Below are 14,263 nucleotides of genomic sequence, written 5' to 3'. Positions count from 1 at the left end.
CTGGACTGGTAGTGCAGGACGTCTCTCTGCAGCTGCTGGAAGCAGTCTTCTTTATGATAAGGAGAGTCATGGGGTGGGATATATACAGCACATAGGTAAAGGTTACTCTGTGGCAGGATCGATTTTAATTCAAGCCAAATTAGTGAATTTTCAGTTTTGATGACTTTAATCAGATGTTTTAGATGAACTTTGTGCCATATAAGAATGCCACCTGAATCACGGCCACATTTGATCTCGGAGTGTTTGACTGAGGGTACAATGATCTCTCTGTATCCTCTTGGACAGTGTATGTTCTCATTACTCCGACACCAGGTCTCAATAAATATGATTATATCTATGTCTTTTATATTATTAAGTAGGTCTTGGTCTGAAGACTTGTTTCCAAAAGTTGAAGAACGCAAACCTTGGATATTCCAACAACTAATTCTAAACGATTTCATAGATGAACTTAAAGTACAAATATAGTAAAATATATAAATAAGATATAGTAAAATGTGTGTGTGTGTATATACAGTATTATTCTTGCTTCACTAGTTTGGAGCAGATGATGTTGAGCAGGTGTTTGATCTGGCTGAGTTCAGCGGCTGCAGGGTCTGGTGTCTGCCGCACGGCTGCTGCGTAGCTCTGCTGCTGTGATGGAGCTGTTGGGGTCGAGTCCTGTCTATTGTATGTAGGAGGGTGAAGGTGTCTCTGTGTGTAGTTCTGTTGCTGCTGTGCTGGAACTGCTGGATTCTGCCTGTTGTGTGTAGGAGGGTGCAGGTGTCTCTGTGGATAAGGGCTGCTTTGCTTCTGTGAAGGTCTGTTGTGTCCTGATGAACCCAGAGCTGATCCTTTCAGCACTCTCGCAAAGGCCTGAACTCCTGTCTTGTTGAGGTGTACATAATCATACATGTGTTGAGGCCCGATGTCTTTATGGTAGGCCAGGTGAACATTAGGAATTAGCGCACAGGCTCTGGAGAGTTCCACATTGTTTCCATGGATCACGTGGAAAGGCACGTCACTGCGTGGCAGTAGTGTGGACAGGGTGATTTTAGCTTCAGGAAAGCGCTGTGAGGCTCTGATGGCTACTTCTCGCAGCAGAGGAGCCACGTTGCCTCTGGTTGCTCGCAGGTCATTTGTCCCTGTGTGGATGATGATGTGCTTGTAGGATTCATTCAGGTTTTTGTCAGATAATATCTGAAGAGCTTTGTTTGTGTTTGGGCACCATATTTTCTGTGCTTTGAGTTTTGGAAATAAGAGTTTTTCTTTTAGATATTTTCCATTTGAGTCGATGAGGATAAGAGCCTGTGCATGTGAGGTGGTGTTGATGGATTGTGGGTCTGTTGGGGGCTGGAGCTCATCGACTGTCTGTAAGGACTGGATCTCAGTAAGAGTCTCTTCACAGATGAGGGGTTCAGTCTGAGAGTCTCTGGACGATGATGAATGGAGAAGCTGGTTCTTCATATTATCAATGAGTTCATCTTTCTTTTGAAGTTCTGATTTTAAGGCTGAGAGTTCTTCCTGCATTTCTGTTTTAATCTCTGTTATTTGTCTTCTAAATGTTGTTTTTAGTTCTTTCAGCTCTTCTCTTGTTTCTTGGAGCTCTTTTGACAACTGCTCTTTGTTTTTCTGTAGGGATTCAGTCTCTTGTTTTAGCTGTTGCAAGTCATTGTTGTCTTTTAAGTGGGATAATATTAATTCTTTTAGTTCAACCATCTCTATTTCTAGGAGTGAGAATTTTTCTTTCATTCTTGACATTGGAGATTGAACTAGGGGAGTTGCAGCTGTTGTCTTCTTTTGGGTGTCTTGAGTAGGAGAAGTGTTTGATTTTATTTCTGTTCGGTCCTGTTTGAAATTTGTATCCAGCTGTGTCTGATTTTTAATTTGTGAAAAGTCCATTACAAATGTTTGAAGGGCGGGCTCTGAGCCCTGGATCATGACAGTGCCATTGTGGTATAGGTTTAGAGATAGGCTTCTTGAATCCTCATTCTCTTCAGCATCTTCAAATACTAGTATTTGTCTGCCTTTGCAGATCCCTCTTTTTGAGGTAAAGGCAAAATGTTGGCAAAAAGCAGTATGCCATAATGTGCTGTTTTCAGTATAAAAAAGCAGGTTGTTGAGTTTACTGTGCTCATAATCTGCAAACAGTGTTTCAGGTTTCTCCTTGATCTGCTTCTGTCTGTGGAGCTGTTTAGAGTGTTCAGAGCTCTTCTGGGGGTAGGTAAAGGGGCGGGGCCTGCATGCTGCAGTGGCCATTGCTGATTTTAAAATGTAAACAAGCAACTGAAAAAACTGTCACTTTGTTAACTTTTGATAGTTCTTCTATGAATTATATATAAATGTGGATCAAAATATCAAAAATGTCAATAAAAATAAAATATTGATGTAAATCAGTGCGTAATTTGTAAAAACAAGATCAAAATGAGCATCTTCACTGATACTGCCATGCACGGAGAACGATAAAAATAAGACATATTCTTCTTCCTGAAGTAATCATTGTTGAATATTTCCAGAGTACCTTCATTAATTTATTTTCCTCCTCGTTATTTAAAGACTGATGTTTGATGTCCTCCTTTGGTTTTCTCTGAGGATGTATTCTGGGATTGATTTCTTGTAGGTCTTTGTTCTGGAAAGTTCTTCTCTGAAGCACCTATGTGGTCCTTTTGGTTTTTCAACTGTTGTTTTTCTTGGTTAAATCCAGTAAATCTTGTTGAAAGATGTTTTCTTATTTATAATTTGTCAGAATTAAGTGTCTAATGTAATCAAAATAATAATAATATTAAGTGAAAATGTCAAAAAATCAGGAGCTCATCTGCTGCTGCTGCTGCTGCTCTCTCTCTCTCTCTCTCTCTCTCTCTCTCTCTCTCTCTCTATATATATATATATATATATATATATATATATATATATACATACACACACACACATATATATATATATATATATATATATATATATATACATACATACATACATACATACATACATACATACATACACACATATATATATATATATATATATATATATATATATATATATATATATATATATATATATATATATATATATATATATATATATATATATATATATATGTGTGTGTGTGTGTGTATGTATGTGTGTATATATACTTTGCAAAACTCTTTGGCCTACATTAGATTTGTCATTTTAGTGTAATTATTTATTATGTAGTATGTCAATAATGTCAATAATGATATTTCTCACACTATACTATCCAAACTGTACCCGGATGTGTTACTTGGTTTGTGTGCTCCGAATCAGGCTCAGGTGCGGTTCAGGTGGCCGGCATTGGCCCGGACGGAAAACGTGTGGCAAAGTTCGGTTGGGCTTTGGCTCGGGATGCTTGTAGTTTGAGTGCAAAGCGCCACTGAGCCTGAAACTGAAGACGTGATTTCAGTTTTAAGGGACTGTTTCATATAGATTTATTAATTATTCTTACTTTTCAATGAACAAGAAATTATTTTATTAAAGACACAAACCCCTCGCTGCATGTCAGCTACACCTTCAGCTAACCTCCTAATGTGTTCAGCATGAGGACTTTTATGCTTCGGCACCCTCAGATTGCCTGGACAGAGGGAAAAAAACATATTAAATACTGCCTTTTGCTAGCAGGAGCCTTTTTATTCTAAATACAGTGTTTGTTTGTTTGTTTTGTTTTTTTTATTTATTCTGTGTACATAGAAAAGAAATATCTTATTAAAATTAAAACTTTGCTGAAACACCAAAACTGTTGGGGGACCAAAACTTTCACACAGTACTGTATGTGTCATTATTTACTTGCCACTTTTTTTCAAACCTGTTTCTGTTTCTTTCTACTGTTGAATACAGAAGAAGATGTATGCAATAATCTTGGAAACTGGCAACCATTGACTTCAGTAGTATACTGCTATGGTAGTCAACAGCTGCTGGTTTCCAACACTCTTTAAAATGTCGTCTTCTGCATTGGACAGAAGAAACAGAAACTCATTTCAACCACTTATAGTAGAGTAAATGTTGAGTAAATTGACATTTTTAGATAAAACTGTCCTTTTAAATATATAATATTAGGTAGAAAGTTTCAATGTAGATTAATTTGTCTTCAAGCCAGGTTAACAAATCACAAACTTTTACACTTTTCCTGCTGATTAAGTTTTATTTTGTATTTTTCATTTATACATTTTTTATACATAATCAGGGTTTCTGCAGGGTCTTAAAAAGTCTTAATGTCTTAAATCTCAAAATCCAAATTTTAGGCCTTAAAAAGTCTTAAATTTACTAAAATATTGTGCTGTAGGTCTTGAATCTTGTATAAGTGTCTTAATTTTCCTTTGTTCATAAATTGCTACCCAATCTGGCCAAAACCTATACAATCATCAACAACTCATCTCAATTAAACTTAAACCTTTTTATGTAAAAAAGGTCATTTTTAAATTTATCATAATGGTCGAATTACTTTCCTTAAAATAACATTACTTTAAAAGTTCTCTATGTTGATTTAGTTTATTATAGTTTTAAAACTTAAAAATGTTTTAAAACATTTGTTTAGTTTTTTATTTTAAAGAAAGTTTATGTTGGAGGAAAAAGTGTATGGATACAAGTAGGTTTTGCTTGTTTTTACACAATATTTAAAATATTTTTAATCGAAAATATATATTTTTTTAATTATTAATGTATTATTGTATTATTAAATGTATTGAATTCTAATTAAAAAAAAAAGTTTGATAGGGCAAATAAAAAAAAAATTCTGTCTGGACCATTTGATAAATTCCTTAGGCTTTAGCGCTTTATGGGTCTAAAATTTCAATCACAATGGTTTCAAAAATGACTCTTATCATTCCAAAATTCAGAAAATACTGCAAATTTTTATTTTTGTAGAATAAAATGTTACACATGTACAAATCCTTTTTTAAAATAGACCTTTAAAATATAGAGATTAATCAAATTGTTGGGGAGGAGAAAAGAAGGTATTTTAATTAGGGGTATAACGGATTACACCAGTGGCCTGTGTATTAATACATTTTTTACCGGTAGATTAATCCTAAATTTGTAACAATGACAGAGTGATCGCCTCTCACGTTATTCAAATCACAAGTATGAAAGCATTTAGGCTTAGATAAAACCACTGGTTTATAGTAAAGATTAAAATCACAGTCATATGCATTTAACGACGCTCAAAAATTAAAGTTGTTGGCAGCAGTTACATTATTTAACCAATAGGCGGCGACAACCAGCCATCAAAATTATGCCACTGAATAATTCTTTTAAAATGATCCATCTAGCAATGAAATGTAAAATTTTATGAGGGAATAACTGAATAATTTATTGAAAATAAGACTAAAAATAAATATAGGTTGTACCAATTAAAATATATTCATACATTCAGCATTATCAGTAAGAGTAGTAGTAACAGTGATTTTTTTTTTACATTACTGAATATTTGACTTTTTATTCAGCTGATTATTTCTTCATTTAATTTTTAATAAAACTTCAGGTTTTAAGTTATGTTTGTTAAAACCAAACATTTCTTGCAGTACTGTTTTTGTAATAAATGGAAAACAAATTACACTTGTCTCCTCCCTTTTCTGGCTGATCCGAAAAATGGTCTGATCTATGACTAAAAAACCATTATGTAATCCGAATCATGAGATTTGTGATCTGTTACATTACTAATTTTAATGTAAATGTACAGACATGGATTGATAAAGTGCAATATAAGAAACTTTTTTTTGCATAGGATGAAAAAAACTCAGTATAAAAACAGTATTTTTGCCAGCAGCGATTAACTCTTTTATAACATCTCACCTTAAATCATTTCTATGGTATATACTGTCTCTTTCCTTTCAGTGTATTATGCATCTGGGTGCAGCATTGCTCGTTTTCCCGAGGATGGGATTGTTATCGCTCAGACACTGAAGGATCAAGGTACACTGCACCTCCTCTTATCACACACCTCACATCACTGCTGTATTCATGAAGAGGCTTTCTCTTAAACCTCTTGTTATTGTTATGCGACATCTTGAAATCTTTAGGTCTGGAGGTCTTGAAGCAAGAGACTGCAGTGGTGGAAAATGTGCCTGTGCTTGGACTGTACCAAACACCCTCTGATGGGGGAGGCCGCATTGCACTCTATGGAGATTCCAACTGCATTGATGACAGTCACAGGCAGAAAGGTAATAGAAAAATGTGAGGGGTGATCTGAAAGTTTATTTGTTTGTAGAGTTGTTAAAGTAATTTGCATGTGTTTGGCTTTGCTTTTCTCTGTGTAGACTGTTTTTGGCTGCTGGATGCTCTGCTTCAGTACACTTCCTACAGCATGACTCCGCCCAGCCTCACCCACTCAAAAAACAGATTGGTCCCTCCTACAGGCACAGACAGGCCATTACCACAGAGATTAGAAGGTTAGGCTTGTGTTTATACATGCACGTACTATACATATTTTTATCATGGTTTTATCATTATTTTAAATACACTTATTTATTTATAATATTAGTGTGTATTTATTTTTCTTGTAGTTTTATTGTAAGTAATTTCTTTAGTTGGTTATTAATTTTTTTTTTAATATTTTGTTTATTTTCAAAGATTTTTTTTGTGATTTTATTTAGTTTTTATTAATTTATTTTGTATATTTAAATTCATTCGATTTTGTTTAATTTATTCTAATCCTATTTTATTTTAAAATCAGTTTTATTTTTTAGCAGTATTTAATTAACTCCTTTATTTGCTTTTATCTGTTTTTTATTATTTTCCATTAATTGATTTTTTTTTTATTTTTTTTAAATCATTTTCATTATTATTTGTTAGTTATTTTTTATTACATCTTTTCTTTTAATTCAATTGATTGATATAGGTTTCCTTTTGCTTGGGTTTCTCTTTTTAATAGGGTTTTAATTGTTGTGTACAGTTTTTTATTTTTGTTTTAATTAATTAAGATGTATTTAATCACTGAAGTCATATAGTTTTTTCTTTTTATTGTTATTTAATCGTATTCCTATTTTTGCAGGGAATCACTTGTATCGTTACTCCAAAGTGCTGGAGGCTCATCTGGGTGACCCTAAACCTCGTCCTCTTCCTGCATGCCCTCATCTGTCTTGGGCCAAACCTCAGCCTCTAAATGAGACTGCTCCTAGGTCAGTACAGACCCCTTTTCCATTTTCACGCACTGCATCAGCACTCCAAGCAAATCTAAATTCAGATGCATTGTCTTTCAAAATCCACATCTAAGTTTGTTGGCATTTATTTCTTCTCAGCAATCTTTGGAAACACCAGAAGCTTCTGTCAGTGGACATGGACAAGGTTGTTTTGCCTAATGTCAGGGCATATCGGCCTCAGGTTCGACCCCTGTCTCCTGGGGAAAGTGGTGCTTGGGACATTCCTGGAGGTGAGGAAGGGATCCCTGCTGTTTTAGGAGATAATTTATCATAATTAATCAGCACTTTCATGGTTACTTAACCCCAGAGTTGGTGCAAACTAAACTGAAACCACCATGAAATTGATGTCTTTTAGGAAATAATCAACTATAATTATCCTGTACCATGAAGCTGGTTTAGCCGCTTAACCAGATAAGTTTCCATTTATTTTGCACCAACTCTGGGTTTAAGTGACCATGAACGTGGTGTCTTCTAGGAAATAATCAACCATAATTAACCGGTAGGATGAAGCTGGTTTAGCTATTTAACCAGACAAGTTTCAGTTTAGTTTGTATTAACTCTGGGTTTAAGTGACCATGAAAGTGCTGTCTTTTAGGAAATAATTAACCTTTACTATGAAGGGGGTTTAGCTACTTAACCAGATAAGTTTCAGTTTAGTTTGTATTAACACTGGGCTTAAGTGACCATGAAAATGCTGTCTTTTAGGAAATAATCAACTATAGTTAACATTTACTATGAAGCTGGTTTAGCTGCTTAACCAAATAAGTTTCAGTTTAGTTTGCACCAGCTCTGGGGTCACATATCCATGAAAGTGCTATCATTTAGGAAATAATCAACCATAATTAACCTGAACCATGAAGCTGGTTTAGCTGCTTAACCAGATAAGTTTGTTTAGTTTGCACCAACTCTGGCTTTAATTGACCATAAAAATGGTGTCTTTTAGAAAATTATCAATCATACTTAACCTGTACCATAAAGCTGGTTTAGCTGCTTAACCAGATAGGTTTCAGTTTAGTTTGCTCCAACTTTGGGGTTAAGTGACCATTAAAGTGCTGTCTCTCTTGTCTTGTCTTTCATTGCTACTTGGTAAAACATTTTAAAGATAATGATCTCATGTTTAGCAATAATTGATTTATTTACAACAACTTTTTATGATTTATGTAATCAATAAACTCTTAATCCAAAAAATGACTATAAATGACCTTATATTGAATTTGTATAATTATTATCACTACAAAAAAGTTACTTTAGACTGTCCGATTATACTTATAAAGCTAATGTTTGATAGTTTAAATTCAAAAATTGTGGTCATTCTCTTTTAAGATGTCAGTAATGGTGTCATGGCATGCGATTTGGCTGTTCGCCAGTGATATAAAACGCCTTAAATTACTCGGTACTCCCTGAATTAAGGATTAAAGTCTAAATTAACGGAGAAAGTGGTTTGGTTTTGTCAACTCAGATCTAACCTGAGTTTGTTCAATGACCATCATGGTACAAGCTCCAGATTTCACCCTCACAATGTGTTTTTCCTCAGGAATAATGCCTGGACGATATAATCAAGAGGTGGGACAGACCATCCCGATGTTTGCCTTTCTTGGTGCCATGGTTGTGCTTTCCTTCTTTGTAGTGCAATTGACCAAAGCTAAGAGCAAACCCAAACGCAGGAAACCCCGAGTGAAACGGCCACTTTACCTTCAACAACAACAACAACAACAGCAAACCCCTCACTCAGGCAAAAACCCCACTGTATGATCGGCCACATCTGGACAAACCTAATAGGGAAGGGTCTTCCCTGAGGTGTGTGTGTGATGCCGTAACCCCGTGGAAATGAGATTGTTGGACTCTTGTTGAGAAAAACCAGCAGCCACCTGAACTCAAACGAGGGCTTTGCTTGGAGATCGGTGATTCTCTCTTGTCTTTATTCAACACATGCCTTTCAATTCAGTGACCAAATGGAGGAATGTTTCCTTTTTTAATTTATTGATGAAATGATTAATTGACTATTGACCTTTTGCTTTAATACTGCAAATTCGGACAGACACCAGCCCTTCAGTTTCCTCAATCAACTGGACTGGTTTCCTACACGTCCTCATTTTTGTATTCCGTCAGACTGTTTTTATAAAAGCGTTGTGTGCTTGCGTCTTTTGTAAATAGCCCATCATGATTTCACTGTTGTTGGTGTGGAATTATCAATGTTTTAAATATATCTTATCCGATATAAAGCAAGAAAACCTGTCTCTCTGTCTTTGTAATAAATCTTGCGTGATAGTCCTCATTTAAGGGAAAAAACAAACAACAAGAAGAGTTTTCATCTTGTTTTTATCCAAGGGATGATTCAAGTAAACTCAGCAGAAGTGTGTGTGGCTATAAAATGGTCCAGTTTACTTTTGCCACTTTGGATGATGGATGAAGCTATTTGTTCTTTGTTTGCATAAAATACATGTGCATAAGATGGATGAAGCTGTCACGGTTTGACTGTGTGGCCTGCTAGTTTGCCTGAACAAAAATGTACAAGCAAAATATCACTTTTGGACATTCTTTTGGAGGAGAGCCATATTTGACTTGGTCCATCTTTATCTTCATTAAATCGAGTGCTAGGGTATATGCACTACCATAAATCTTTTTAAACAGATGCATTGCAAACATCTTTAATAGAATTCATATTAAATGCGTATTATATGTATTAAAATGTCATTTATTCCTGGTATAACAAAGTTTTCTATTTATGTTCAAGGTAAATGTGATACAATGCAATCTGAAATTTGGGGGTAAGATTTTAATTTATTGTTGAATGCACACTTACCAACCACTTTATATTAAGCACCTGAGGTTTATTCCAGAAATCAAGTTTAACTTACCTTTACATTTATTCAGAACTCTGTGTTGATTAATCCAAAACTGCTTACTCAAGGTATGTCTGTTCCAAAATCAGTCCTTGGGAGTAAGTTCTGTCAACTCTCATTCTTAACTCTGAACAAAAAAAGTGCATTCTCAACAGATTACCAAAGCCTGAGTTGCCATGGAAAAACAGAGTCCAAAAAGCAGCATGCCACCTTCTGTTTAATGGCGAGTTGCATTTTTATTGCTTCTTTCACTATTGGTAGTTGTGCAAAATATTAAAATGTAAGCAGTAAGAAGTGTCAAAAATTTACTTAACAGTACATGTATACATTCACTGGCCACTTTTGCCTTCAGAACTGCCTTAATCCTTCATGGCATAGATTCTAGAAGATACTGAAAATATACCTTACAGTATTTGGTCCATATTGACATGATACCATCAAACAGTTGCTGCAGATTTATCAGCTTCACATCCATGATGCAAATCTCTCATTTCACCACATCCCAAAGGTGCTCTGATGGATTGGAACCTAGTGACTATGGAGGCCACAGTACAGTACAGTGGACTCATTGTCATGTTAAAGAAACCAGTCTAAGATGATTCACGCTTTATGACATGGTGCGTTATCCTGCTGGAAGTATCCATCAAAAGATGGGTACACTGTGGTCATAAAGGGATGGAGATGGTCAGAAACTAATACTCAGGTAGGCTGTGGCGTTGACACGAAGCTCAATTGGTACTAATGGGCCTGAAGTGTGCCAAGAAAACATCCCCCACACCGTTACACCACCACCACCAGCCTGAACTATTGATACAAGGCAGGATGGATCCATGCTCTCATGTTGTTGACACTAAATTCTGACCCTACCATCCGAATGTCGCAACAAAAATCGAGACTCATCAGACCAGGCAACATTTTTCCAATCTACTATTGTCTAATTTTGGTTGGCCTGTGTTTAATGTAGCCTCAGTTTCCTGTTGTTAGTTGACAGGAGTGGCACCCAGTGTGATCTTCTGCTGCTGGAGCTCATCTCAGAGATGCTCTTCTGCATACCTTGGTTGTAACAAGTTTTGAGTTACTGTTGCCTTTCTATCAGCTTGAACCAGTATGGCCATTCTCCTCTGACCTCTGGCATCAACAAGGCATTTGTGCCCTCAGAACTGCCTCTCACTAGTATTTTCTCTTTTTTGCGAGAGTGTATGGGTGTTTCCCAGTACTGAGCTTCGGTTGAAAAGGCATCCACTGCATAAAACCTATGCTGGAATAGTTGGTGGTTCATTCTGCTGTGGCAACCCCTGATTAATAAGGGACTGAGTTGAAGGAAAGTGAATGAAATCGAGCTGAGGTTACCTACTTACACATCATTAAACGTATCTGGGTATGTCACAAAACCTGCTTTCTGCAATCTCTTATTCAACTGCTAGTAAGGGAAAGTATATGTATCAATCATATGACACTATCAAAACATTTACACGTGTAGATTTGATACAGCCTATACAAAATAGCATCAAAATTAGGGGAAAAGTTGATTTAATTTACCCTGATCATGAAGTGATTGTATTTCAGAAACTGCTAGTAAAGGGGGATGTTCATACTACCTTCTCTAGAGTTTGGAATCGGATAAATGCTGTAGTCAAGAAAAATGAGTGAGTGGTAGTTCTGCATGTGAAAATACCTTATGTCAGAGCAATTATCAGACTAATTGAAAGGCAATGCCAATAACAGCTCAATACAACTGTGGTCTGCAGAACAGGGTCTTTGAATGCCAAATCTTGGAGCAGATGAGCACAACTCTGCCACTTCTGTCAGTTAAGAACAGCCTGCAATTCATACTTGCTCAGCAAATTTTGACAATAAAAGGTTGCCTGGACTGATGAGTCTCAATTTTTGCTGCCACAGTCAAGAGGGAAGGGTCAGATTTTGGCATTAAATGTGTGCAATTAAATGCTGGTGCAGATGGATGAAGGAAACACTCCTCTTCTTCTTCATTGTAAATTGGATCAACAGTACTGCCTGCTAAGCGATCTTGAAGCTGCCTGTGCTCTTGCTTCAGGCCAGTTTGAAATCAGCTAATTCCATTAAAAGTGATAGGTGCTGGGAAGTCTCACTAAATCTCTTCCTGATCCATTTTTAATGGGAGGAATAGCCTGTGAAAATGTCACCAGTCCCTTTCAGGTGATGAAGCGTGATGGGGGTTAATGACATGAAGAACATGGGAAATAACCCTGACCAGTTATCTGTGCCTAAATGGATTTCCCAAATCTTGCCATAAAGGTGGTCACATGTTCCAGTTTTTCCCACATTTGTAGAAAGTTCCCAGCATTGCTTGAGTTGCAGTGGAGCCAGACTCAAACAGAAAGAACCAGCTTTGGGCTCCAGAGGACTGACACTAAGTCTGTCGCATCAGTGCCAAATTCCCACCTCTGGAACACATGCTGTTAATTAATGTGGGATATCCTGAAGAGTGCAGTGCACACCCCACATGACCTAAAGACCACTGACAACATTTTTCACTTTTCAAAATGCTTGCAGTCCCATATTGTCATATGTACTAAATTAGCAGTAGATTTAAAATACATTTTTAATAATAAATAAATCTTAATACATGGTGATAAAAGTACATGGGCCTATAAATATGATATGTTTTAAGGCACAGTCTGTCATTAAATCAAATGGAAAAATCTAGCTGATTTGGTTATTGATCAGTTAACTATACAGCATCTGTTGTCATAAAATACAGAAAAGAACACCCTCCAATTTTGGGGCATGCTCTGCATGACCATCCACTATGGCAGATTATTTTGTTCACTCAAGGCCAACTCAGTATTCAAGTTTTAAACTTTAATATTAGGTCAAAGACTCAAGAATACACAAGATATGTCACTCGTATAGTTTTGAATGGGGAAAAGTGCAACGATCAATATGGCGAATGAAGCCCCGTCTACTGGTACAGGAGCCAATTATCGATTGCTATAGACCAGGGGTGTCAAACTCAATTCCTGGAGGGCCGAAGCCCTGCACAGTTTAGTTCCAACCCTGCTCCAACACACTTACCTGTAGGTTTCAAACAAGCCTGAAGGACTCAATTAGTTTGATCAGGTGTGTTTAATTAGGGTTGGAACTAAACTGTGCAGAGCTGCCGCCCTTTTGGAACTGAGTTTGACACCTGCGCTATAGACTGACCATTCTCTGGGGGAGAAGCTCAGACCAGACATGTGCTTTTACAAAAAAATAATTAAATCAAATAAAATAAGAAGACGTGTGCATTTACAAAAGTTTTGTGGTCAACAAACACAATGGAATCTCAGCAAATACTTTCTTCACAGACATAAGACATGTATCCAAATAAAGCTTGAAATACCTACTTTTAAATGAACCTACTACCCTTGAAAACAAAAGTGTTTTGGTTTTGTAATCTGTATGAAACCAACGTGAGGTACAGTTCATCCTGTCAAACACACATCGTATGACAGCAACTACTCAAATGCCCACAAACTTATTTTCATTTCTGGAAGAGATTCGCCATCAAGACCAAGTTGTGGATTACTTCAATAAAGCAGCACAATTTGACAAAACATTATCCAGAGGATGATGACATGTAGAACGGCCATAAATAAGGTTGGTGTCGTGATCTCGTTCCTTTTGAGTGTGCATGTGCATTAGCTCGGGCAACCTGAAAATATCAAAACTTTGTTTGATTTGGACGTTAAGAAATGAAACTTAAGAGACAATTGTTGTTTAATTTTATTTGTGATTGAACATATGTAATCTAATCGTAAGCTTGGAAAACAGTTTTGAAGAATTTGATGATTCCCATTCAGACAGAATGCCCGAGAGGCATTTCAAAGATGGCCACCAAGTGAAATGACTTGCCTTAAAGGGACTTTGATTAAGTAGATATTTAGCCTGTTTTATTTGATTGTAGGCTCAACTGGGGTGTTTTTTTTTTGTTGAAGAACTCTTGTTAAAAATTTTGATAATAAACTGATGTTTTAAGTTAGTTTAGAAAATTCCATTGCAATATTGGAGACAATCTAAGACTGCAAATGAAGTCTATTCTGGAGTCGTTTGCGAGAATTGACTCCAATAAACCCAGAACTGAACACCCTCACTGTTGCCATGACAACAAGTACTCCATGAGTTTTGCTACTAGGGCTACAACCATTGGATGCGCTTTGAAAAACGAAACTATCCTGGATCAAGCCAATTCATCAACAATCAAATCCAGTTAACAGTTATCCACATGTGACGGACCGGTGAACCTCTGCCAGATATTGTGCACCCCATCAT

The 14,263-nt window shown here is 36.3% G+C and overlaps 1 protein-coding gene and 1 long non-coding RNA gene across 3 annotated transcripts in view; one reads left to right on the top strand and one right to left on the bottom strand.

Annotated features, from left to right (window-relative positions):
- Positions 1-9,423, top strand: part of mbtps1 (membrane-bound transcription factor peptidase, site 1) — a 44,858-nt gene extending 35,435 nt beyond the window's left edge. The window contains 6 exon segments of one of the 2 annotated variants that reach the window (NM_199213.2): positions 5,827-5,904; positions 6,012-6,152; positions 6,249-6,380; positions 6,983-7,109; positions 7,230-7,360; positions 8,665-9,423. In NM_199213.2, coding sequence (NP_954683.2) covers positions 5,827-5,904; positions 6,012-6,152; positions 6,249-6,380; positions 6,983-7,109; positions 7,230-7,360; positions 8,665-8,882 — 827 coding nt within the window. In that variant the 3' untranslated portion in view covers positions 8,883-9,423. 2 annotated transcript variants of the gene reach the window in all.
- On the bottom strand, positions 9,017-13,199 carry LOC147839726 (uncharacterized). Its single transcript, XR_015514949.1, has 2 exons — positions 13,140-13,199; positions 9,017-12,943 (listed from the first exon to the last, which is right to left on the bottom strand). It is a non-coding gene; the product is annotated as an uncharacterized LOC147839726 (long non-coding RNA).
- Between the last annotated feature and the right edge of the window lie 1,064 nt (positions 13,200-14,263).

The sequence above is a fragment of the Danio rerio genome, chromosome 18 (assembly GCF_052040795.2).
Source record: "Danio rerio strain M-AB ecotype USA chromosome 18, GRCz13ab, whole genome shotgun sequence".
In the NCBI taxonomy this organism is placed as follows: Eukaryota; Metazoa; Chordata; class Actinopteri; order Cypriniformes; family Danionidae; genus Danio; species Danio rerio.
This window is presented reverse-complemented; position numbering and strand designations above follow the sequence as displayed.